Genomic DNA, 25,895 nt, shown 5'->3' on the forward strand with positions numbered 1-25,895 from the left:
CAATCAACCTGAAAGCAGAAGCAGGTCATGGCCAAACACACATGTACACACGTAGGCATGCACACGTACACACACACACACAGGCTAATATTAGAGTAACCTATCTATCAAGATTAACGAGGCTAAAAGGCTAAATACACTCATACATTTAAACTGGGCCATGCGTCTCAAAATGTAAATGTATTCTTTAGAAGAGTTTATTTGTATTTTTTTTAATCGCCCTGGGATATGAGCTGATCACCTTCCGAAGTTTACATTTAAAATGGTTAGGATTTAGGGTAGGAACGTCCCAAAGATCTCGTATAGCACTGGTCGTTATGCTCTCCGGCTCTCCGGCTCATCGCTCAGTGATGTGCGCAGGCGCCGTTGGGAGGTAATGGCCGTGTTCGAGAGGATCAAAGTCGCAATGTATCATGGGTACATTTTGACTGAATGATCTACAATTAGTAGGGGAGTCATTATTTATGATGGAACGTGATTTGTAGATAGTTCAATCCGCAGTCATTTGATGCTCTCGAATACGGCCAATACTTGCCAATAAGATCCGTGTTGTTGTGTTTTCACTAGATAGCACAGCCAAAAAGTTATGTCGTAAAAATGTATGAAAACAAAAATGAGAATTTTGGTCTTCATTCAAGGTTAGGGTTAGGTACAATGTTAGCAGCGTGGTTAAAGTTACGGTTAAGGTCAAGTTTAAAATAACATTTTAAGAAGATAAATTGTAGAAATAGGCGGGGTTTATGAGTTTGTGGCTGGGGTAACTAGTAACGACCGTGTTGTCATAATCACCCATCCGTACCCGAGTGGGTGCAGGGTGATTCTCCTATTGTACAGAATAGGATAGGGGGAACCATGGCATACTTGCGAGGCGCCCCATCTAATATCCAACGCACAGAGAATATGAATTCTGCGCGATTTTTGTGCTGAGCCAAGATCCTCAATTTTAAAACACAAAACCAGGACCTCGGATTATTTCTACACGCACCATTTTGATCGAAGAGGTCCATGATGGAGCACATCAGAACGCCAAAGGTAAACCAACCCTATATTTTAATTTCCATCCTATTCTTTGAGTTTAGTTAATCCTGTTCCTAAATGAAACCGCATTTCAGTTGCGTCTTCTAAAGATGTGACAACGTTGCTGATTGTGCCATCCCTTTCTCATGTATCCAACATTCAGGGTTCCTGAAAATATAACAATTATACTCTCCGCAATGTATTTTCCTGGTTAAACCGTTGCAAAAATGAACACTCAAAAACATAGCTCATATGATGGCATGCCTGTAAATCTTAACATTAGAATTTGCACAATCCGTTTCATTCTTGTCCTGGCTTCTTGATGTTTATTCTAGTCTGCGGCGGGCATTTCTCCGCTGTGGATTCTAGCATAAAGGCAATAGGCCTCAATAAGGACACATTGTTACAGAATCCTGCGGTAGGTTACTTCTATTAAACAGTTATAACATTCCAGAATCTCAGACAGTCCTATCTACAACGACAACATGTGTAAACATTGAGTTCTATAATAACCTTGTTTTTATGAGAAGATATGCCTCCACCAATACAGTCAATCACACACATTCAGTACATTGTAGCCTATAGATATGATTACATTCCGTTTTGACCCCATTTATACTTGTGTGTGTGTGTGTGTGTGTGTGTTTGTGTCTGTGGCCCTATAGGTGGAGAATGTCCGCCTGATTGACCGTACGGCCCCTAGGAAAGCCATGGTGGGGACGCTGTACCTCTCCGCCACACACACCATCTTCGTGGAGAACAACCCAGAGACACGCAGAGAGACTTGGGTAGGAGCTAGGAAGTGATACCAGTTGTTTCAACAGACCCCATTCTGACACGAGACCTATCACAAGTCGTCTGGCCTGACACTGTTCTGACACAACTCCCCCTATCTACCCTGTGTGTGGCTTCCTTCCTGCCTTCTCAGAAAGATAGTATTGATTTGCTCCGGCACTTTGGAGACTCACCTCAAGTCAATGGACCTCATCCAATACATTTCCTCTTTAATGGATATCTCCTTCATACACATGATGTGAGATTTGTCGGTGTATTTAGGCCTTCTGAAGTGAACAGGAGTGGAACCCTTTTCTCAGGGCCGGATTCCAGAACAGGCACAGATGGTTGGGGCCCCCCTGGAGGTCGTGGGCCCCCAGATAGCATATGATAGCAATATTTGTTAAATTACGGGAAATCCGCTTTAAAATCTTCTAAATTGTCTCTCAGCCTCATGAAAAACTATAATGTGAACAAAAGCATGATGAGCTATAAAATAGCAAATTTTCTTCCCAGCCCCATACCAACAAAGTGTAGAAATGCAGGAAATTGGCTTTAAAACTGCAACGTGTTCTCTTATCCCCATAAAAACTATAGTTTAGTAAAAATGTAATTTGTCAGTTATTAAATGCATTGCTTATCATAACACTAAACTAATACTTATGTAGTAATGTCTGCTGTCCATTATTGACAGACGACTGCTGCGGGTGAGTAATCTGAGTGAAAAGTAAAAAATAAAAGCTTGCCTACCCTTCCACTTCCAGAATTGTTATATTTTCAACTTAGCAATAGATGCCACTGTGACAGCCGGCCCCCTTACCATTGGTAAGGGTTAGGGTTAGCATATCTGAGGGATCTGGATAGGTATCAGCAGTATAGTGGTAGAGCTTCCACCATATTGCCATCCCCTTACAGATCTGCAAACGTCAAAGGGTTAGTTGTTGCCAAGGGGAGGGGAGTGAATTGGGACCGTCTGTGAGAGTTCTCGGTTGTCATTGACAGGTGCTCCACAGCATGGTGGCCAGTGTGGAGCGGCCGCCCACCACCCCTTCAGGAAGCCACCTGGTCGTCCACACTAAGAACTTCCAGGTGGTTCAGCTGCTCATCCCCCAGGAGAGGGACGCCATGGATGTCCAGGCCTCGCTTGCACGCCTCTCTCGCCCAGGTGAGAGAGACTATCACCTTTCAGAACCCATTCACCTGGGTCCTGTTCAGTAGGGACACAACTCTTTGAACTGGAATGGAACAATGAGGTACTGCCAGGAATATACCACCTGGCCACTGCTGGTTTGCCTCTGAAGTTAAGTAGGGTTGGTCCTGGATGGGAGACCAGATGCTGCTAGAAGTTGTATTGGAGGGCCAGTAGGAGGCACTTTGTCCTCTGGTAAAAAAATAAAATATATATATATATATAGTAGGAGGCACTTTTTCCTCTGGTAAAAAAATAAAATATATATATATATAGTAGGAGGCACTTTGTCCTCTGGTAAAAAAATAAAATATATATATATATATAGTAGGAGGCACTTTGTCCTCTGGTAAAAAAATAAAATATATATATATATAGTAGGAGGCACTTTGTCCTCTGGTAAAAAAATAAAATATATATATATATAGTAGGAGGCACTTTGTCCTCTGGTAAAAAAATAAAATATATATATATACAGTGCCTTGCGAAATTATTCGGCCCCCTTGAACTTTGCGACCTTTTGCCACATTTCAGGCTTCAAACATAAAGATATAAAACTGTATTTTTTTGTGAAGAATCAACAACAAATGGGACACAATCATGAAGTGGAACGACATTTATTGGATATTTCAAACTTTTTTAACAAATCAAAAACTGAAAAATTGGGCGTGCAAAATTATTCAGCCCCTTTACTTTCAGTGAAGCAAACTCTCTCCAGAAGTTCAGTGAGGATCTCTGAATGATCCAATGTTGACCTAAATGACTAATGATGATAAATACAATCCACCTGTGTGTAATCAAGTCTCCGTATAAATGCACCTGCACTGTGATAGTCTCAGAGGTCCGTTAAAAGCGCAGAGAGCATCATGAAGAACAAGGAACACACCAGGCAGGTCCGAGATACTGTTGTGAAGAAGTTTAAAGCCGGATTTGGATACAAAAAGATTTCCCAAGCTTTAAACATCCCAAGGAGCACTGTGCAAGTGATAATATTGAAATGGAAGGAGTATCAGACCACTGCAAATCTACCAAGACCTGGCCATCCCTCTAAACTTACAGCTCATACAAGGAGAAGACTGATCAGAGATGCAGCCAAGAGGCCCATGATCACTCTGGATGAACTGCAGAGATCTACAGCTGAGGTGGGAGACTCTGTCCATAGGACAACAATCAGTCGTATATTGCACAAATCTGGCCTTTATGGAAGAGTGGCAAGAAGAAAGCCATTTCTTAAAGATATCCATAAAAAGTGTTTAAAGTTTGCCACAAGCCACCTGGGAGACACACCAAACATGTGGAAGAAGGTGCTCTGGTCAGATGAAACCAAAATTGAACTTTTTGGCAACAATGCAAAACGTTATGTTTGGCGTAAAAGCAACACAGCTCATCACCCTGAACACACCATCCCCACTTTCAAACATGGTGGTGGCAGCATCATGGTTTGGGCCTGCTTTTCTTCAACAGGGACAGGGAAGATGGTTAAAATTGATGGGAAGATGGATGGAGCCAAATACAGGACCATTCTGGAAGAAAACCTGATGGAGTCTGCAAAAGACCTGAGACTGGGACGGAGATTTGTCTTCCAACAAGACAATGATCCAAACATAAAGCAAAATCTACAATGGAATGGTTCAAAAATAAACATATCCAGGTGTTAGAATGGCCAAGTCAAAGTCCAGACCTGAATCCAATCGAGAATCTGTGGAAAGAACTGAAAACTGCTGTTCACAAATGCTCTCCATCCAACCTCACTGAGCTCGAGCTGTTTTGCAAGGAGGAATGGGAAAAAATGTCAGTCTCTCGATGTGCAAAACTGATAGACATACCCCAAGCGACTTACAGCTGTAATCGCAGCAAAAGGTGGCGCTACAAAGTATTAACTTAAGGGGGCTGAATAATTTTGCACGCACAATTTTTCAGTTTTTGATTTGTTAAAAAAGTTTGAAATATCCAATAAATGTTGTTCCACTTCATGATTGTGTTCCACTTGTTGTTGATTCTTCACAAAAAAATACAGTTTTATATCTTTATGTTTGAAGCCTGAAATGTGGCAAAAGGTCGCAAAGTTCAATGGGACCGAATACTTTCGCAAGGCACTGTATATGGTAGGAGGCACTTTTTTCTCTGGTAAAAAATTAATATATAGTAGGAGGCACTCTATTGTGTTATCATACGATAAGTCATATTGTGTCGTGGTTACATGAATCTGAATCATTTATGGTGTAGTGGTTAAATTAATCTGAATCATTTATTGTGTAGTGGTTAAATGAATCTGAATCATTTATTGTGTAGTGGTTAAATGAATATGAATCATCGTATGATCCTTTGATAGACTGTTGTATTGTTTCTCTGTTGTCCACAAGAGATTTACTGTGAGCTCTACTGCTTGTCCTTCAATATGATCCCAAAATGATTTTAGCTGATTTTAACATGATTCATGATCAAATATGATCATTTGTTTCTATCTGTTTTGCCCAGAGAAATATAGCGAGCTCTACTGCTTGTCCATCAATCCCAATGCTAACAAGGAGGAGAGGGAGGAATCCTGGAGTTTCCTAGACCTGCAGGCGGACTACAGACGCATGGGCGTGCCCAACAACCTCTGGGTCAGCACGCCAGCCAACAGCGAGTACAGGGTTAGTAGTATTACAGTCCTCCTCTGATTTTAACCACTATAGTCCTAATCAGATATTGAGTACAGGGTTAGTACAGTCCTCTTCCGATTTTAACCACTATAGTCTTAATCAGATAGTGAGCACAGGGTTAGTACAGTCCTCTTCTGATTTAAACCACTAAAGTCCTAATCAGATGGTTAGTACAGGGTTAGTACAGTCCTCTTCTGATTTTAACCACTATAGTCCTAATCAGATAGTGAGCACAGGGTTAGTCCAGTCCTCTTCTGATTTTAACCACTATAGTAATAATCAGATAGTGAGCACAGGGTTAGTCCAGTCCTCCTCTGATTTGAACCACTATAGTCCTAATCAGATAGTGAGTACAGGGTTAGTCCTCCTCTGATTTGAACCACTATAGTCCTAATCAGATAGTGAGTACAGGGTTAGTACAGTCCTCTGTTGATTTTTCTGGTTTTGATAGAGTATTGAGTTAGTTATAGTCCTGATCTGATGTTGAGTACTGGGTTTGTTCAGTCTGGGTCTGATATTGACTATTGGGTTAGTAGCAGGGGTTGGAACTGAAATAATTTTCCAATCATTTCGTTCTGAACAGAATACAAAAAAAATTGTTTCATTCCACTGTTCCGGCCAGCAAAATAAAGTTCTGAACCGGTTCCAAGCCAAACAAAGAACCAGTTTATATCGTTCCTTTGTGTTCCTTTTTTAACCTGTGAAATCAACAGTTTAGCTCACAGTTAGCTCATAAAATTACTTCGCCAATCAGTGTGGATAGAGCAGGCAAGCTAGTTGTTTACATGCATGATGGGAGTGACAAGTGTAGCTTATGGCGCAATATGCTACTGAAGTTTTGTGGGTGGGGAGAGAGAGAGAGAGGGGGTTGAGGAGGAGGAGGCTTGAAGCGAATTAATGACTTGCATTATCTGAATTATCCACATAATTATACCTAGGAGGAGCAGCTTCTATGGAGGAACTTTGAATGTTCTTTGAGCTAGCTAACAAGCTTGTGTGTGCAGTGCGGCACCAGAATTATAAACATCTTACTATGTTGCAGTTAATAAATCCAACGTGACACGTGATAACTAGCCTTAAATTATCAGCATTGAAAAAGTTCATCCATTCTTCTCTAGCCAATTAAAAATCTCTCTCCCCATCTTCTGAATCAAGCTTGCAACGTCAATACAGTAGCCTATGCTTTGTAGGGTGGAGTTAGCCAAACAAGCACACGCACAGGCAAATATTTTCAGTTTGCAGGCAGACACTGGACTACGTTTGAGTGACAGAGTAAGGGCTTTACATAGGCGTTTTGTTGTGGGACTAGATAGAAAAAAAATGCCTGGAAACGTAAAAGAACGTTATTAACCGGTTCTGTTCCGGAACAGTTGGGTTCATTTTTGTTCTAGGTTCCGTTTCTGTTCCTTGACATTTTTTGCTCTTTTTCGGTTTTCTGTTCTGTGAACCGGTTCCAACCACTGGTTAGTAGTATAGTCCTCCTCTTCTAAAGACTTTCTCTCTCTGCCTGCAGGTGTGTGATACGTACCCTTCAGAGCTGTTTGTGCCAAAGTCGGCCACACCTCCAGTCATCGTGGGGAGCTCTAAGTTCCGGAGCCGAGGGCGTTTACCTGTCCTGACGTACTTCCACCAGGATACCCTAGTGAGTGGATGGGGCATACTATCTGGGTCAATGGTGTGGGTTGACTCTGGAGAACAGTTGTTTTATGTTTGTTTCATTTAGGTGATTCGTCATGTTTAATTCTTATACCTGAACCAGTCACGGGTCGGAATATTGTGTGTTTTCTGTTTAAAAATGTCAAATGTCAAATGACTTTCATGACTGTTTAAATGGGGCGGCAGGATACCTAGTGGTTAGAGCGTTGGACTAGTAACCGGAAGGTTGCAAGTTCAAATGCCCCTGAACAAGGCAGTTAACCCACTGTTCCTAGGCCGTCATTGAAAATAAGAATTTGTTCTTAACTGACTTGCCTAGTTAAATAAAGGTAAAAAAATAATTTTTAAAATTTTTAAAAAATGTGGGCTTTCGCTTGAGCTGGATGTCATCACCAGTCACTTCAGCCTCTGACCCCTTCTTCTCCCAGGCTGCTATCTGCCGCTGTAGTCAGCCCCTGTCCGGCTTCAGCGCTCGCTCCCAGGAGGATGAACAAATGCTGGAGGCCATCATGAAGTCCAACCCAGGCAGTGACTACATCTACGTGGTGGACACCAGGCCAAAGGTCAGAGGTCACCATAGATAGACCCTTGGGTCAGGAAGTGTTGATATACTGTAACCTAGAGGTCAAGAGCGTTGGGCCAGTAACCGAAAGGCCACTGGTGCGAATCCACGAGCCAACTAGGTGAAAAGTCTGTTGATGTGCCCTTGAGCGAGAAACTTAACCCTAATGGCTCCTGTAAGTCGCTCTGGATAAGAGCGTCTGTTAATAGACTAAAATGTAACATGTAATGATGTCGTCAACAGTACGTATTTGACTGTATTGTGTTCTAATGATGATCATCTCTCTCCAGTTGAATGCGATGGCCAACCGGGCGGCTGGAAAAGGCTATGAGAACGAGGACCACTACGCCAACATCAAACTGCAGTTCATCGGCATCGAGAACATCCACGTGATGAGGAACAGCCAGCAGAAGATCATTGACGGTAATGAGTTCCTCTTTCCCTTCCAACCACGGCCGATGTTCTACTGATCAGTCAGTATTCCTACTCAGTTCACGCACATAGTTGTCAGGTTCATGCATTCCTTTGGGTTGGCTTGTGAATGTCCCACATTGTATGTGTGTATGCATGACTGACCTCTCTTCCTGTGTTGACCCTATAGTGGGTGAGCTCAAGACTCCCTCCATGGGCGACTTCCTGTGGGGGCTGGAGAGCTCCGGTTGGCTGAAGCACATCAAAGCCGTGCTGGACGCAGGCGTCTTCATCGCCAAGGTGATACACACTGGGCAGGGCGCGCGAGCACACACACACACACACAATGGGTATACATTTCAATAATGTCATACTGCGATGTGTGTGTAGGCGGTTGCGGAGGAGGGTATCAGTGTGGTGGTCCACTGTTCGGACGGTTGGGACAGGACGGCCCAGGCCTGCTCTGTAGCCAGTGTTCTCCTGGAGCCTTACTACAGGACTATGAAGGGACTCATGGTAAGGCTTTAGCTTCCGTTCATCACACACTATCTACAGTCTACGTCATGGCACGTACAGACCCTCTTCTACTGTGATCCAATCCAGAGATCTAGTTAGCACACGTGGGGCCAGTTGTCCGGACCGCGGCGTCTCCATGAAGTATGTGTTTAGTCCCTGACTAGACATGGTCTGGGAAACTGGCCCGTCGGGTGCAAGAAAGACTTCATCTCTTCTTCCTGTCTTTTATCTTTTAGCTGCTAATCGAGAGGGACTGGGTGTCGTTCGGTCACAAGTTTTCACACAGGTCAGTCCGTCTAAGAACCCAACTCCTAACTCTACCGTTTGGTAGAATGAAGGTCCCTGCAGTGCCATGCATTTTACCTTCTCAAGTAGAGTCCTTCATCAGAACGAGAAGTGCATTTGTCACAGACAACATACAGCATGTCCGACCTACAAACCGTGTCGGCCGCCAGCGCTTTCAGATCCTCTCGCCACGTGTTCCGCCATGTGTGCTGCGCTCAGGTCAGATCATAACCCCTGTGAAATTCAGCCGCTTTAGCAGCGACTGTCTGTCTCAGATTTCAGTTAGGATTGGTGAAGTAGAGTTATTCCACATCTTGGAGGTGTTTCACTCCAGTCTGTGCATGTTCTCTTATCAGCTGAAGTCATTGGCTAGATTAAAAAGGCACCTGACCTTGATGCAGTTGCCTAGAGGCATTACTGTTTAACCAGTGGGGTATAAAATTGCCATGACAACGCCCCAGGATGACCTATTTGTTCTGTGGTGGAAATTCCAGGGACACCTGACGCCTATCTTAAAATGAATCACTCTTTATTATCAGCCAGCTGGAGAGGTTACAACAAACTCTGCACACCGTACAGGTCTATTAGAAGCTCCGCTGTCCCAGCAGTTGTCTAATAAACGGCTATACACAGACAAGTTATATTTGCATGATTTAGCATAATTCATTCATCACTACCGGTGATTGAGCTGAGCAATACCTCAGCTGTAACTGAGCAATACCTCACGAGGCTCTCTGTCTCTGCGATACCTCGGTTGTTCCCATAGCAATATTCTGGGCATACTGCTAAGTTGAGGAACAGTGATAGTGATAGATTCCTCCATACACGATCAGTCAGTCACATGCATAATTGGTTATTAGAAAGTAGCATTGAGTCGATACATAACACTTCCCTCACAGTTCTTTAAATCTGCTTAAAAGGGGCAATCAGCAGTTAAAAAATGTAAGCTTCTTTTACTCCAACATTTGTAAACAAAGAAAACGTAAACAAACACTATGTAGCCTCCAAACATGGTTAAAACTATAATTTTGTTATCAAGGACGGTCAATCCTCGCATCCATAGCTCTGTCTATGAATTTGAGAGGGGTTACATCCCTCAGCTTTTCACCAAACCAGAGGCAGGGAGACCACTTTGTTTTTGTTTCTACTGCTGATTGCCACTTTAAACCCCTTATGAAAGTCTTTTAAGCCGCAGTCTTTCCTTCTCTGCAGGTACAACCATCTGGAAGGTGATCCTAAGGAGGTGTCCCCGGTGATAGACCAGTTCCTGGAGTGTGTGTGGCAGCTGTCAGAGCAGTTCCCCTGTGCTTTTGAGTTCAACGAGCGCTTCCTGGTTCAGCTGCACAGACACGTCTACTCCTGCCAGTACGGCAACTTCCTGGGCAACAGCCAGAAGGAGAGGAGGGACATGGGGTGAGACTGAGGGCGCCAATGTGACGGAGGTAGTTCAGTGAACCGTGCTTGTGTTACACGAATAACCTTGCCTGAGGCGTGAATACTTGTGTTAGCTCAGCGGGCTAACAACCTTGTGGTTCATAAGGCCGCTACAATCCCATTCCATGCAGGTCTCTGCCTTTCTTACATCAAGCTCTTCTGTACTGTAACCCCTCTCATGTATCACATCTGGTGTGGTTTTCTCCAACGTTGGTCAGGTTGCGTGAGAGGACTCACTCCCTGTGGCCCCAGCTGTGGAAGGACAGGGCACAGTACGCCAACCCCTTGTACAGGGCTGACCACACCCAGACTCAGGGGATGCTACGGCCAAACACCACCCCTTACTGCTTCAAGTGAGTTACTGCACCGTCTCAGTAGACTCACTGGGAAAACGAGTGAAAAAGCTAGGACTGGGACACTGAATGGTTTTTATTTACTTTGTGTCTTTGGGTACATCTGAGACGAAGGGTTGTGGGTTGAAACCCATCAGATGGTAGGTAGCCTGTTGTAGAAAGCACTTTACTTTGTAGTACAGTTTAGATCCAGAGGGTTTGTTCAATAGTTGTAGTACAGTTTAGATCCAGAGGGTTTGTTCAATAGTTGTATTACGGTTTAGATCCAGAGTGTTTGTTCAATAGATGTAGTACAGTGTATCTTGTCTCCAAGGATGTGGAAGGGCATGTATAACCGTGTGGAGAAGAGCTCTCCTCCGCGCCAGACGCCCACCGACTTACTGACAGCCGTCAGGGAGGAGACTCAGCAGCTGGAGGAGGAGCTGACCAATCACCAGGAGGTAGCACCGGGAGGGACGGCCCAACCGGGCACCAAACAAGGCATACAGACACGCTCGCGTAACGCTCCCAATGAACGCTGCTCTTTAAGGCCAATTTACAATTTTATCAATGTATTACTATCATTATTAATTACTATTAACTAGTTTATGCTGTTTTAACAACTATATCGTTGGGTTTTTACAGGGGAGGGGGCAAACACCAGCAAGTCAAAGAAAACGTGTCTCAGAGGGGCGTTCAACAGGAGGGTTTCTGTTACATGTACAGTAGTCAGTCTGCTAGTAGTCTATAGACATAGTGATTCATTCATATTCTGTCCCAGACTTACTGGTAACACTTGTCTTTTCATTTTTTCCTCTGTCCATCTTCCAGAGGATTGCAGCCCTGACAAAAGTGGATCAAACTAAGGGTAATGCGGGTCAGAGGAAGATCAACAAAGTGTGTGAGGAAGAATGCAGGCCAGGTGGGCTGGCTCATCCCACTGGAGATGGCCCCTTCACTAGCCCCCCTCAGGGCTATTCTCCCTCCCAGGGGGGGCCCCCGGGCTCGGCTATGACCCTGCCCTTGGGGCCCCCCAAGGGCCCTGGCCCTGACCCCGACGACCTCTCCTCGGCTTGCAGCGACATGGAATCGGGCGTGGCCGACCTCAGCAGCCGCTCCTCCAGCGGCGGCGACGACAACAAGGACCCCGACGAGGCCGTCTACTGCACAGCCTGAGCGAAAATGCCGATCAATGAGGGGCTTGCCATGTTGACGAAGGCACTTTGCATTGACAATTGAATATCACAGAGGTCTCTGTTTTGACGGGGCCAATTGGACTGGATTTTACTTGTGAATCTTTTGTTTTGTTTTCTGTGTAGTTAGTATCGGAGCACAACATGAGCACCTGCCGGGTATTGTGGTAACACTGGGTAGCCGTAGTGGATGTTTGAACCCCATACTAGTGTAAAATGTGAACAAAAATATTCCAGGACCAAACGTTTACAGCAAAGGCAAAATACTGGTGTGTGTAATAATATGTCTTAAGCTATTATGTTGAGTTACAATGTACAACTGACTGTACAACATTTTAAAACTAAATGTACATTTGTTTGTACTTTCCTTCAGACCAATGCAGTACATTGGTCACACCAAGTAGGACTACCCCTCCGAAATCTATTTGTCCCTTCTGAAGTCTGAACAAGCATAGAGGCTACAATGTTTCCCAGTGGTATATCATGGTCGTGATCAGGAGGCAAAAAAAACAATTAAACGTTTCACTACGTTCTGCACTTATGAACACGACCCAGATAACACTGTCAAACACGGCACATGTTCTTGGTACATTCATCACCACCCAGTCTAGTTATGTTTACTGTCTCGTTCCAATAACCTGCCTTCTCACACAAATGAAGAAACACCGCACTTCTCAACTAGCCTGGATGAACAGAAATGTCCGCGTTGCCATGACTAGGCTTTTATTTGGTCTTGAAATGAAGTGAACGTTGCTGCTTATTAGTAATGAATCGAGAGACATACTCTTTCCTTTGGAAAGCCCATTGAACTGCGGTAACCTTTTCAGATGGCTATTCCCATTGCTGTGTATATGTAACTGTGTATACGAGTGCAGTCACTAGCGCTGTAGTATGAACACTTAGGACACATTAGAAACGTTCCAATATCAACACCAGCGCACCACTTAGAATGCATGGCCAACACATTGGTTCAATCTGAATGGGATGTGGGTGTGGATATTGGACCTCAAATCTCTTTGTGAGAGGTAGCATTAGCTAGCCTGTGTACCATTCTGTCCTCTTGCCAACGGCCTACAGACGGGTTAGCTGACAACAGCACGAAAATATGTGTGTGCGCTTCAAAGGGGCAGAAAGCCGCGTGTTGTTAAGGTTCTGGATGGACAGATCACTAGCAACAATGACAAACTGCCATGTGGGGGGATCACAGGTGGCTCGTTTCATCTTGTTCTTGATCTATGCTAATATGGCTAACATTTGCTAGCTAGCTAACCAACAACTGTGACAATGTATTTGAGAGAAATACTCATTGTGGAACTTTATTTATGTTTTCAATAAACATTGAAGACTAAATATAGTTTACATGTTGTCAACAATCTAAGCCAACCACGTCCGTTTACCACGTACGTTTGCCCCATAGTTGCGCACGTGTCGGTTTTGTTGCTAAACAACCAACCCGTCTATGGAATGGTCATGGCTTGACAATGAGCAATGGAGTTGGTAAGAGCACACACAGATCTGGGACCAGGCTAAGTATTAGACTGTTGAGACACCACTTGTATGGTCAACCTGGGAAAACAACATGGCTGAATACAATGGATCTCCTTTCCACTGTCGTATTTAGTGTTTACTGTATACGTTGTTGTAAATGACCTGAAATAAACTATTCACTGTCAAAGGGAAATGACATTTGATGTGCTGGTTTAAAACGCATTATTTTACAGAACGGGATAGAGTGTACATGAGGTTAATGAACATGACTGTGCATTTCAGTCACACTAAAATGCAGTACACACACAGGTCAGATGTTAATGTTAGAAAAAAAGAATAATCAGGAATTCTTAGTAAACAAATGTTCTGAATGGTTTATTAACCTAAAGAAATTAAATAACATAGTACAAGGTGTCTGATTATAATAAAGCCTATTATTAACATTATTTAAATACAGTATCAGTTGTAGTTGGGTGTTCAGCAGCGTTAGCAAACTCATCATCCAAATTCAAGTAGGTATGTATGTATGAGACAAGTCATACCATCATCATCATCACTGGAAACTGTATACTGAAATGAGTTCAAAAGCCTAGTTCAGGATTACAATTCATACCACAATGGTTGCTTCTTAGCCTCTATCAACACCAAGATGTGCTTCCTCTCTCTTTAGGGGTGTGTTGCTGGTAGATACATCTCCATACTTGAGAAGAGAAGAAAATAAATACAGCCTATGATCAAGACAAAAATGGAACATTGTTAAACCCATCATTGTTCTCAAGTATAGTCATTCCTTACATCTATGAATTTGAGAGGTTACACTTCTCCAGTTGTTTACCCCTTTGTAGTTGTTTGAATCTCAGATTGCCCCTTTAAGGTCAGATTACATAAACCCTTCGTACAGTGTGTACTTCATCCAACAGAGTGGCGTTAGTGGGTTTACCTTTTATAAACATGTGTGAGGAGGGGAAGGGGCTCAGTGGCTGCTGGGGAACTGTCCGTGTGTGTTGATGGACTGTTGCAGCTTCTCCTCTTTGGCCCTTCTGCTGTGGCAGAGCTGTACAGCGAGAACACACACACACGTCCAAATATGAAATCAAACATTGACTACTGTGTAATAGCCAGTATTTACATAGAATCCCATTTCCTGGTTGTTGACTTGTTGCAGTACACCTTGTTCATATTACCACAGAGATGTTTATACAGAGTGTAAATACCGTCTACACAACAGCTCAATGCTTCCCGGCTCTCTTTTCGTGGACTATGTTATGATCCTTCTAACTCTGCTAGTTCAGTGACTGGTGAAACACAGACATATCCATCCCCCACACTATAGAATGCTGTTTGGACAACAAAGACGTGTTGAAATGTTGAAAAATACATCTGAGGTAGAATTCTGCAGTGTGCTGGTATCAGTCTTTCACTACTTCATGTCAGCTTGTTGACTTGACTTTTTGACAGTTAGTTCAGTTTACCGTCCTCTTCTCCATGAAGTTGGCCAGGAAGTCGTCGATGTCCGTCTTGCCCTCCAGGAAGCTCTCGGCCGTCTCCTCTGACTCCTCCTCCGCCTGGTGGGCTGCCACCTTCAGACGAGCCTGCAGGGCACTCAGACTGCAGCTCTGGAGAACAACACAAGTTCATAGAATGACACTTAAAAAAACTTTTTGGGGGGTTTTCAAACCTCAAAATGGACTCAGACGTCAAGCCAAATCCATACCCTACAACATCAGTTGTGTTGTGAATAATCTGTACATGTTTCAACCCCAGAAACATGGACAAGATGAGCAGCGAATAAAACAACTCATTGCCTGGGTCATGGACAACATTGATGTACTTTTGAGGTTAGAAAACGTGATCGTCACGTGTGTGTTTGGTGCAGGGAACACCTCACCTCACTGATGTCATGCTGTCTCTGCATCTTGGTCTCAAAGGCCGATTTGTTCTGGGTTAGCTGCTCGTACTGTCAACACAACAAGTAAGAAACAACTAGCGCTCACAACACAATATACCGTCTATAGCAGTCTATAGCAGTAGGACTGATCCCGACCAACATTTCAACTTGGCTCAATGGTGCAAGGTGGTATCAGCTATAACGTTAGTAACAAACTGACAGTTGTCATGAGACATTCATACAGGTAGAGTGTGATTGCTAACGTATATTGACAGACAGACCTTCTGCATTCATTAGCCAGTGAATGTGTATTATTCAACAGCAAATAGCCTAGTGGTTAGAGCGTTGGGCCAGTAACCAAAAGGTTGCTAGATCGAATCCCAGAGCTGACAATATGACGTTCTGCCCCTGAACAAGGCAGTTAAACCCACTGTTCCCCGGTAGGCCGTCATTGTAAATTAGAATTTGTTCTTAACTGACTTGCCTAGTTAAATAAAGGTTAAAGATATATATCTATTTTTTTTACAAATTCTCACCTTGAACAGCATTTCTTGTCTCGTCCCCTCCAGCTGAGGTTCCAGCTGCAGGTTCTTCTCTGGGAGAGAGATGACCAAAACATGTCAGTGTGTGTCCCAGGGCAGCAGTGAACTCAGCTTCAACACTTCCCCACTTTCTAGCACACACTCATTTCACTACCTGCCCATATGAACTGACTGAGGATCTGTGTAACCATAGCGATTATGAGTTTGACACCAAAAGTGTCTCTCTGGGGACAGTTTGAACTTTTGGGCTCTCTATTTGGGCTCTCTGGGGACAGTGTGTGATTTTGGGCTCTCTGGGGACAGTTTGGGCTCTCTGGGGACAGTTTGGGCTCTCTGGGGACAGTTTGGGCTCTCTGGGGACAGTTTGGGCTCTCTGGGGACAGTTTGGGCTCTCTGGGGACAGTTTGTGATTTTGGGCTCTCTGGGGACAGTTTGTGATTTTGGGCTCTCTGGGGACAGTTTGTGATTTTGGGCTCTCTGGGATAGTAGCGCTTCATCTCCTTACTGAGTCAGATGAACTCATGGATAAAAATGTTATGTCTCTGTGTGCAGTATGAAGGGAGTTGTAGGTCATTTCTGGCGCCATTGCTAACTAGCATTAGCATGACTGGAAGCTCATAATAACCATGGTCCTTGCTCTAAGCATTTGTTTGTGTGTACATGGTGGGCTTTGGCTATACAGTGTCACCCACTTCCCAGTCAAGTTTAGCAACCACCACTAGTGTGTAGGGAGACTCACTGGCCATGTCCACAATGCTGTTGACCAGCTCCTCCTTGTCAGTGGTGACCTGTTTGAGCTGGGGCAGACACACAAACAACTCCAGCAGCACGTCCTCCTGCTCACTCATGTCCTTCAGCTGGGATACACTGGGGACAACACACACAGGCAGTCAGTCAGAGAGGGATATGGTGGGACAGATGGATGAAATCATACCTTGAAGGCAGAACCCAGTGTGTCAGAGTGAGCAATGAGCTGTCGCCCACTCTCAGCTATGATGTGGGCGTGCCCCAAGGGTCAATACTAGGGCCCCTTCTGTTCAGCCTGTAAATTAATGCTCTGCCTGTACTGGGTCTGAAGTTCAAATGTATGCAGATGATACAGTGCTATATGTGCATGCAAAGAGCAAACAACAAGCTGCACAAGAACTCACTACTGTAATGGTCCAGGTTACAAAGTGGCTCAGTGACTCGTGTTTGCATCTCAATGTGAAAACAACTGTCTGCATGTTCTTCACAAAGAGGGCAACAGATGCTACTGAGCCAGATGTCTATGTGTCAGGGGAGAAGCTCCAGGTGGTATCTGATTTTAAGTACCTTGGCATCATACTTGATTCCAACCTCTCTTATAAAAAGTAGGTGAACAAGGTAACTCAAATAACCAAATTCAACTTAGCGAATTTGCGATTCATGCGAAATTGTTTGACTACAGAGGTAGCAAAACTGTACTTCAAATCTATGATACTCCCCCACTTTACATACTGCTTGACTAGTTGGGCCCAAGCTTGATGTACAACATTAAAACCTATTCAGTCTGTCTACAAACAGGCTCTCAAAGTGCTTGATAGGAAGCCGAATAGCCATCATCATCCTCAAAAAACATGAGCTCTGCCTCCTGGGTGGCGCAGTGGTTAAGGGCGCTGTACTGCAGCGCCAGCTGTGCCACCAGAGACTCTGGGTTCGCGCCCAGGCTCTGTCGCAACCGGTCATGACCGGGAGGTCCGTGGGGCGACGCACAATTGGCCCAGCGTCGTCCGGGTTAGGGAGGGCTTGGCCAGTAGGGATATCCTTGACTCATCGCGCACCAGCGACTCCTGTGGCGGGCCGGGGGCAGTGCACGCTAACCAAGGTTGCCAGGTGCACGGTGTTTCCACCGACACATTGGTGCGGCTGGCTTCCGGGTTGGATGCGCGCCGTGTTAAGAAGCAGTGTGGCTTGGTTGGGTTGTGTTTCGGAGGACGCATTACTTTCAACCTTCGTCTCTCCCGAGCCCGTATGGGAGTTGTAGCGATGAGACAAGATAGTAGCTACTAAACAATTGGATACCACGAAATTCGGGAGAAAAAAGGGCTAAAATTCAAGGAAAAAAAAAAAGAAAAAAAAACATGAGCTCCTGAGTTGGGAAAATCTTGTGCAATAAACTGATGCATGTCTTGTATTCAAGATACTAAATGGCCTGCCTCCTCCTCCACTCAGTACTTTTGTTAAACAGAAAACCCAAACCCATGGCAGCAGATCCACAAGGTCTGCCATGAGAGGTGACTGTATAGTTCCCCTAAGGAAAAGCACCTTTAGTAAATCCACTTTCTCTGTGAGAGCTTCCCATGTCTGGAACATACTGCAATCAGACACAAACAACTGCACCACCGATCACACCTTCACAAAAAACATGAAGACATGGCTAAAGGCCACTCAGACTTGAACATAATCCCCATCTTTGTATGGCCTTTTTCCATGTTGTCTGTAGCTTGTGAGGTGTGGAAACACAGTTGCTTTTACATATTTTGTTTAGTTGCTTTCTGTGATGTGTTGCTCTGTTTGCGTGTTGCTTGTCCTATGTTGCTTTGTCTGCGTGCTACAGGTTGCTCCTGTGTTTCTCTGTCTCCGTGCTACGTGTTGTTTGTTATATGTTGCTCTGTCTGCGTGCTACGTGGTGATTGTTCTATTTTTCTCTGTCTGCATGCTACTTGTTCTGTTTGTCTGCGTGCTATGTGTTGCTTGTTCTATGTTTCTCTGTCTGCGTGCTGCTTGTCATATGTTCTCTGTCTGCATGCTACTTGTTGCTTGTCCTATGTTGCTTTGACTGCATGCTACAGGTTGCTCCTGTGTTTGTCTGTGTGCTACATGTTGCTTGTTCTATATTTCTCTGTCTGCGTGCTACATGTTGCTTGTTCTATGTTTCTCTGTCTGCGTGCTACATGTTGCTTGTTAAAACATTTATCTGTCTGCGTGCTACAGGTTGCTCCTGTGTTTGTCTGCGTGCTACATGTTGCTTGTTCTATGTTTCTCTGTCTGCGTGCTACGTGTTGCTTGTCATATGTTCTCTGTCTGCATGCTACTTGTTCTGTTTCTCTGTCTGTGTGCTACGTGTTGCTTGTTCTATGTTTCTCTGTCTGCGTGCTACGTGTTGCTTGTTCTATGTTTCTCTGTCTGCGCGCTAAATGTTGCTTGTCCTATCGTTGCTCTGTCTGCCTGTTATATGTTTCTCTGTCTGCGTGCTACGTGTTAATTTTGTTCTATGTTTCTCTGTCTGCGTGCTACGTGTTGCTTGTCCTATCGTTGCTCTGTCTGCCTGTTATATGTTTCTCTGTCTGCGTGCTACGTGTTGCTTGTCATATGTTTCTCTGAATGTGCTTAATGCTCATCGTTTGTGTGTATTGATATTGTCATTGCTTTTAATATCCTGCCCAGGGACTGCGGTTGAAAATTAGCCGGCTGGCTAAACTGGCACTTTTACTGAAACGTTGTCCCTGTAAAAATAAAAATAAATAACAAACATGGGAGAGAGAGGAAAGCGCTAATATGTAGGTTGATGTGGGATTAAGTGATTGAAACCCAAACGTGAAGGTTCAGAATTGGAAGACAATATAACTTTATTGTCCAAACAAGATGGACTATCCCTGATTGATCATTGGCTGTCAATTATTTACATGCCTCTCAGTGAAAATTGGTGGGACGAGGTATAAGAGGACTGGCTCATTGAAATGGATGAAATGGAATTCATGGAACAAAGTCAAACATGTGGTTTCCATATGTTTGATAACATTCCAGCCATTACAATGAGCCTGTCCTCCTATAGCTCCTCCCACCAGCCTCCACTGAAACCTATATACATATCATTATATCTAAACGTTTCTTTGAGTCGTGTCCTCATACGTTACCCTTTGGACTCAACGGCCCAAAAAGTGGGCGACGTATTAAACTCCAGTGGCAGAATGCACATACCTCATTTCAGACAGCTCAGGAAATGTTTCAGGAATCTCAGGCATCTTGTACATGTGGCCGTTCAAACCAGCCTGTTGCAGACAGAGTGATATCACGTCTTATGTAGCTAACAAACACATAAAACAAGTAGCTAAGCACTTGACCATCACAGCAGTACTCCAGTACAGAAGCTCTAGTCCGCAGGTGACTGACAGGCCTCAGTGCCTGGCAACAGTTGTTAAGGTATTGTGTGCTTAGGGCTGGTGGTGAGGTGTTTTGAAAATAAAGTATAATATAATAGATGCCCCCAATGATTCTAACTAGAAGAATAGGTCAGTCTGTGGTAGAGGTCGACCGATTATGATTTTTCAACGCCGATACCGATTATTGGATTAATCGGACGATTTTTATTTATTTATTTGTAATAATGACAATTACAACAATACTGAATGAACACTTATTTTAACTTAATATAATACATCAATAAAATACATTTAGCCTCAAGTAAATGATGAAACATGTTCAATTTGGTTTAAATAATGGAAAAACATAGTGTTGGAGAAGAAAGTAAAAGTGCAATATGTGCCATGTAAGAAAGCTAATGTTTAAGTTCCTTGCTCAGAACATATGAAAGCTGGTGGTTCCTTTTAACATGAGTCTTCAATATTCCCAGGTAAGAAGTTTTAGGTTGTAGTTATTATAGGAATTATAGGACTATTTCCCTCTATACCATTTGTATTTCATTAACCTTTGACTATTGGATGTTCTTATAGGCACTTTAGTATTGCCATTGTAACAGTATAGCTTCCGTCCCTCTCCTCGCTCCTCCCTGGGCTCGAACCAGGAACACATCGACAACACCCACCCTCGAAGCAGCGTTACCCATGCAGAGCATGGGGAACAACTACTAGAAGGCTCAGAGCGAGTGACGTTTGAAACGCTATTAGCGCGCGCTAACTAGCTAGCCATTTCACTTCGGGTTACACCAGCCTCATCTCGGGAGTTGATAGGTTTGAAGTCATAAACAGCGCAATGCTTGACACACAACGAAGAGCTGCTGGCAAAACTCACAAAAGTGCTGTTTGAATGCTGCTTCTGCCTACCACCGCTCAGTCAGATACTTGTATGCTCAGTCAGATTTTATGCAACGCAGGGCACGCTAGGTAATATCTAGTAATATCATCAACCATGTGTAGTTAACTAGTGGTTATGATTGATTGTTTTTTATAAGATAAGTTTAATGCTAGCTAGCAACTTACCTTGGCTTACTACATTCGTGTAAGAGGCAGGTCGTTATTGTTTGACTAGTTAACTGTAAGGTTGCAAGATTGAATCCCCCGAGCTGACAAGGTGAAAATCTGTCGTTCTGCCCCTGAACAAGGCAGTTAACCCACCGTTCCTAGGCTGTAATTGAAAATAAGAATGTGTTCTTAACTGACTTGCCTAGTTAAATAAAGGTATATTAAAAAAAAATGCTTTTTTAAATCGGCGCCCAAAAATACTGATTGCTGATTGTTATGAAAACTTGAAATCGGCTCTAATTAATCGCCCATTCCGATTAATCGGTCGACCTCTCGTCTGTGGATATTTGTCTGTCCTGATGAAACATTGCTACATTAAACCTCTTGGGGCGTCTAAACTGCATGCCAAGTAGTCTCCTTAACGTATACATTTAGGTATTATGTCGGTCAGTATCAGCCAGATATCTACTGGGTACACTACACTTCAATGAACCTGTGGTAGTGCGTTTACCTGGGAGTCTGCGGTGGGTACGGGGAGAGGCAGGTCGGTGATGAGGCCATAGACAGGGGCTGCTGCCCAGGGAGGGCAGTGACCGTGAGCTCCTTCTACACCCGCGTGAGGCATGGGGGGCGGGGTGGGGCCCACGGGGCGCAGCCCGTAGTGGAAGCTCTGTGTGGGGTAGGGAGGCATCCCCGACGGCTTGTACATGTTACTGCACAACAGAGAGAGAGAGATGGCAGGGAGGAAAGATGGGAGAAACAGAAAGCTGATGAGAATGGGCTCCCTTTGTGAAGAAACAGTACTCAGTTAAATGACACTAGTCACTGAGCTAGTCTTTCTGCCTCCTTGTATCCTTTACTGTAAAGCTATGGCAGTTATTATGGCTGTCTCATGTGACTTTGTACACCTTTTCATCGTCCTTTCATTGCGTATTACACGCAAACCAAAGAATTTGCCTTCAACGGCCAACAAAGGATTACATGATGACATGTTATGTGTGTGTGTGTGTGTGTGGTACTGACTAAGGGAAGCCGGTGGGGCCAGACGTCAGGACCGGTGGACTCTTCCAGAACTCATCCAGGAGACTCTGGATGACTTTGCCCAGATCTGAGTGCATTCCAAACTGAGAACATAGGCCTGTTAGCTTCATGACAAGCACATGAATACCAGATGTTTGCATCCATGTCAACACCTGCCCTTATACAGACAATGAACTAGTAACGAAACAAGTATAAATACCTAGAGAAAAACATAAAATGGCTACCATTCAGATCACCACAGATTTAGCTTCCCTTGTCTCTTGTATTGTTGACATAGACCTAAATAACATCATATCTAGTTGAGAAGGACTTACATTGGTAATGAGGGGGCTGGTAACCATGGTGCCATTGTTGCTGTCTACCAGGTGATGTCCTACTGGAGGGTACACACTGACTACTGGTTTCTCCTGGGGAAACTGAGGCGGAAGCAAGCTGCAGAGGACGAGAAAGAGAAGAGGGAGATAGGGGGGAGAAAGGTAGAGAGAGAGGTCATTGAAAGTGATAGTAGCCTATGAGTTCTGAGGGTTTGAGTACTGTTGATCGTGCAAGAAATAATCAACAAGTCAGACATAGCCAAGTAAATGGAAGATTAACCCAGCTGTACTGTAAACCAATGGCAGGATGAGCTTTTGGGGTTTACACATGTGTTGACACTGATGGGACAACATGCTCATATGTTGATGCTAAAACGTAAACATGTATTCATCTGTTAATGCTAACTCTGTAAACGTGCAGCTCGCTCACATGTTGACGCTGATGGTTGAGTTGTTGACTGTGAAAGGGATTCTGTACTCCACATCTTTCTGGATCTCGGCTAAGCTGTAGGAGAAAACCGAAACATGTAACGTTAGATACAAACCAGTTTATCCACCTTACACACAATACTTTGACACGTCAATCCAAAACGTATTTAGCTAGCTAGTATATTGAAAAAGATAAGTGACACACGTATATATTGGACATATTGTTCATATTAGTTACATAACGTTACAATTATGTCACCTATAAAGTTAGGCTGACTATCTAGAAGAGCGCTGAGGGGCACCTCTCTCTAATGTTACTTGTAAACAATACATAAGACTTTAATCTGACCTAGTCCCATCAACTGTCGGTGTTGCGATGGGGGCACTAACGTTAGCTAGCTAGACATCGCACGATACACACTAATTACACCTTGTGACAACGCTTTAAATAGTAGCAAATACTTTAGCTAGCTATCAAGGCTGACAAGCCACGGATTAGCCATAACTAGCTAGTTAGCATTGCTAGTACGTGATGTTGATTTACCTGGAGTGGGCAGCTTTGAGAGACTCGATCTGCCGTTGTCTTTGTTGCTGCAAGCTATTAAGAGGTGGGAGAGGTCCGGAACCCTTGGATGAGGGGAAAAGCCAGTTCATCCTATTCTGGCTGGGCACGAGCTTGAACTTAATGACTAGCTAGCTAATGAATTAATAAATCACTATCCAGCCTCAACAAGAACAGACAAGGGAAGGAGAAAACCCCGTCGAGATGTAGCCAATATTCGCTAGCCTGTACCTTCTAGCTACTTGCACAGCGATAACTTTCGGTATGGCATATCTTAGATGGTCGTAAAAAATAACTATTCAATTTCTCCGCTTGAAGCATTTATCCAAAATTGGCACTGTCATTCTTGGTAAGCTTAGTAGCTACCGAGCACATAAACGGATAATAGGAAGACAACAACCCTCGTTGTGTACGAGCATGATTAAGTAGTTTGCGTACTACCTCACTGTACACAAAGAAACCAGGAAGGTAAATGTACAAGTATTTTGGGGGGAAAATAACAAACTATACTGAGATATATTTAAAAGGAATGAAATTGTTCTCAATACTGTTGTGACAAATGTAACATAATTGTAATGTTTTTTTTTACATTCTCCGCATCAGGAGTTGAGAGGTCAATGCGCATACTTCAATGACGTCACCATTTGTTTTACAGTTTGTACCACAGCATTCCTATGGTTTCTACTGTCACTACAAATAACATCGATTGGGCAATAGGGGAAAAAATACTCTAGAAGATTTAAGAACTCCATTTCTAATTAAATTAACGTTACTTTATCATGACCTGGTGAAAGAATACATTGCATGTTTTCACTCTTATATAAGCCTAATGATAAAGTAAATACCATGATAACAGCCGGCACATAAACGTTACTATACCACCTACTATTGACATTACATATAGTCTATACATACCAGTTATGATCAGTATTCTTGTTTGATTTACACAAACTAAATCTAACCACTCTGTGTTAGGGTGAGAAACCATTTGATAACCTGAACTACAATACATGTACCAAAGAAGTTAATATTAACAATATTAAGCGCTAACCACTCTGATCATATTCCCTCCCTCAATGCTCCACAAGGAAGCAAAGAACGGTCATCAATGGCAGAAAGCGGATGAACTAAATCATTACTCAAAGCCCGCTTCGCGCTCAGAAGGGAATATCGCATCTCATCATCGTGGGTTACGAGATCTAACACTTTAGAAACACATTTCTCAAGTCAAGAACTATAGAAATGATCCCTGAAAGTATAGTCTTAAATAAGTTGAGGGCGAGCGAGGGTAGCCTCTGTTGGAGCTGTTATTCTCACTAACGGTTTCCCACGTACAACGAGCACACTATATAGTAGTACCATGTGGCCGAAATCATGCTTATCGGGCTACTTTTCATTAATAGGTCACATAAGGAATCAGTATTTTCGTGTTTTATGCCCAAGAAAGCTTCATAAAATACATTTTCAAGTTGCCCCACAATATAACTGTGCAAATGAGGGAGGTGCCAGAAGGTACTCACTGCAGTTTTTATGGGACTGGCATTGGCTGAAAAAGTCAATAGCCCACATTAGAGAAAATACAAGAAAAACATTTTTAGAAATCAAATGTAATTGAAAAGGTAGAGTTCTGACTGGATTAAAATCACATATCTCCTATAGAAGAACGTCATAGCAAGGAAAACAGGAACCAACTGTGTTGTATAATGGTGATAAACTATTTAATAACCTGAACTACAATACATGTACCAAAGAAGTTAATATTAACAACATTAAGCGCTAACCACTCTGATCATATTCCCTCCTTCAATGCTCCACAAGGAAGCAAAGAACGGTCATCAATGGCAGAAAGCGGATGAACTGAATCATTACTCAAAGCCCGCTTCGCGCTCAGAAGGGAATATCGCATCTCATCATCGTGGGTTACGAGATCTAACACTTTAGAAACACATTTCTCAAATCAAGAACTATAGAAATGATCCCTGAAAGTATAGTCTTAACGTATCTTAGGGCGAGCAAGCTTAGGCCATGTTGGAGCAATCAGTCTGACTGACGGTTTCACAGCTCCCTCCGTCACTGTCACTACCTACAGTCGCTTCTCACTGTATGCAGAGCGCGATACAGCAGCACGTGGCAGCAGCCTTACTATTGACCCGTATCAGGTATCACATTGTATTGAATGTAAAGTAACAGTTAATGGACATATAATATAATTTACTGGCTCACAAAAAGCACATATGTCCCAGATTAACAGAATACATTCTCCAGTTGCCTAAAATTAAATAATGGGAGGTACCTACCAGAGGCTGCTCAGTTTTTGGGCGACTTCTACCATTGGCTGAAAACCCCAGTGGTATACGTTCGATAATATATTTATTATTTAATACTGAACACAAATATAAAGGCAACTAGAACAATGTAAACTATTTTACTGTGATAGTTCATATAAGGAAATTGT

General features: G+C 43.4%; 2 protein-coding genes and 2 non-coding genes across 11 annotated transcripts; 1 reads left to right on the top strand and 3 right to left on the bottom strand.

The window, feature by feature from the left end:
• The first annotated feature begins 327 nt into the window (after positions 1–327).
• Positions 328–13,695, top strand: LOC110497294 (phosphatidylinositol-3-phosphate phosphatase MTMR7). 7 transcript variants are annotated; one of them, XM_036953977.2, is made up of 14 exons: positions 328–1,032; positions 1,683–1,805; positions 2,794–2,956; positions 5,459–5,616; positions 7,139–7,267; positions 7,710–7,844; positions 8,134–8,266; positions 8,445–8,554; positions 8,645–8,770; positions 9,007–9,056; positions 10,268–10,468; positions 10,708–10,842; positions 11,156–11,282; positions 11,653–13,695. In XM_036953977.2, exons 1-14 carry the CDS (start codon positions 1,006–1,008, stop codon positions 11,995–11,997), a joined length of 1,962 nt encoding a protein of 653 aa, XP_036809872.2. In that variant the 5' UTR covers positions 328–1,005; the 3' UTR covers positions 11,998–13,695. The 7 variants fall into 7 exon arrangements, 2 of the variants coding, with proteins under 2 accessions (XP_036809872.2, XP_036809873.1); XM_036953978.2 differs by having other exon boundaries at positions 350–1,032; positions 11,156–11,322; XR_016488785.1 differs by having other exon boundaries at positions 353–1,032; positions 10,268–10,497; positions 11,156–11,322.
• A 154-nt stretch (positions 13,696–13,849) lies between these two features.
• LOC110497297 (vacuolar protein sorting-associated protein 37A) lies at positions 13,850–23,596 on the bottom strand. 2 transcript variants are annotated; one of them, XM_036953981.2, is made up of 12 exons: positions 23,423–23,596; positions 22,880–22,954; positions 22,450–22,567; positions 22,118–22,218; positions 21,606–21,807; positions 19,875–19,945; positions 16,672–16,799; positions 15,927–15,985; positions 15,391–15,459; positions 14,975–15,118; positions 14,443–14,556; positions 13,850–14,202 (listed from the first exon to the last, which is right to left on the bottom strand). In XM_036953981.2, the coding sequence occupies exons 1-11, from the start codon at positions 23,530–23,532 to the stop codon at positions 14,476–14,478; spliced, it is 1,158 nt and encodes a 385-aa protein (XP_036809876.2). In that variant the 5' UTR covers positions 23,533–23,596; the 3' UTR covers positions 13,850–14,202; positions 14,443–14,475. The 2 variants fall into 2 exon arrangements, with proteins under 2 accessions (XP_036809876.2, XP_036809875.2); XM_036953980.2 differs by having other exon boundaries at positions 13,850–14,230.
• An 893-nt stretch (positions 23,597–24,489) lies between these two features.
• LOC118941563 (small nucleolar RNA U3) lies at positions 24,490–24,705 on the bottom strand. The gene has a single exon (XR_005037860.2). It is a non-coding gene; the product is annotated as a small nucleolar RNA U3 (small nucleolar RNA).
• A 514-nt stretch (positions 24,706–25,219) lies between these two features.
• LOC149975089 (small nucleolar RNA U3) lies at positions 25,220–25,435 on the bottom strand. Its single transcript, XR_016489171.1, has one exon. It is a non-coding gene; the product is annotated as a small nucleolar RNA U3 (small nucleolar RNA).
• Positions 25,436–25,895: the final 460 nt, after the last annotated feature.

Source organism: Oncorhynchus mykiss, chromosome 19, assembly GCF_057628025.1.
Source record: "Oncorhynchus mykiss isolate SJ-2025 chromosome 19, ASM5762802v1, whole genome shotgun sequence".
In the NCBI taxonomy this organism is placed as follows: Eukaryota; Metazoa; Chordata; class Actinopteri; order Salmoniformes; family Salmonidae; genus Oncorhynchus; species Oncorhynchus mykiss.

Excerpts from the sequence above, each read along its gene's own strand:
- LOC110497294 (XM_036953977.2), top strand. The coding sequence starts at position 1,006 with ATGATGGAGCACATCAGAACGCCAAAG. Across the intron at positions 2,957-5,458 it reads TGCACGCCTCTCTCGCCCAG|AGAAATATAGCGAGCTCTAC; the intron begins GTGAGAGAGACT and ends TGTTTTGCCCAG. Across the intron at positions 7,845-8,133 it reads TGGTGGACACCAGGCCAAAG|TTGAATGCGATGGCCAACCG; the intron begins GTCAGAGGTCAC and ends ATCTCTCTCCAG.
- LOC110497297 (XM_036953981.2), bottom strand. The coding sequence starts at position 23,532 with ATGAACTGGCTTTTCCCCTCATCCAAGGGTTCCGGACCTCTCCCACCT. Across the intron at positions 22,568-22,879 it reads TCAACCATCAGCGTCAACAT|CTTGCTTCCGCCTCAGTTTC; the intron begins GTGAGCGAGCTG and ends CGTCCTCTGCAG. Across the intron at positions 19,946-21,605 it reads TACCCACCGCAGACTCCCAG|GCTGGTTTGAACGGCCACAT; the intron begins GTAAACGCACTA and ends TGTCTGCAACAG.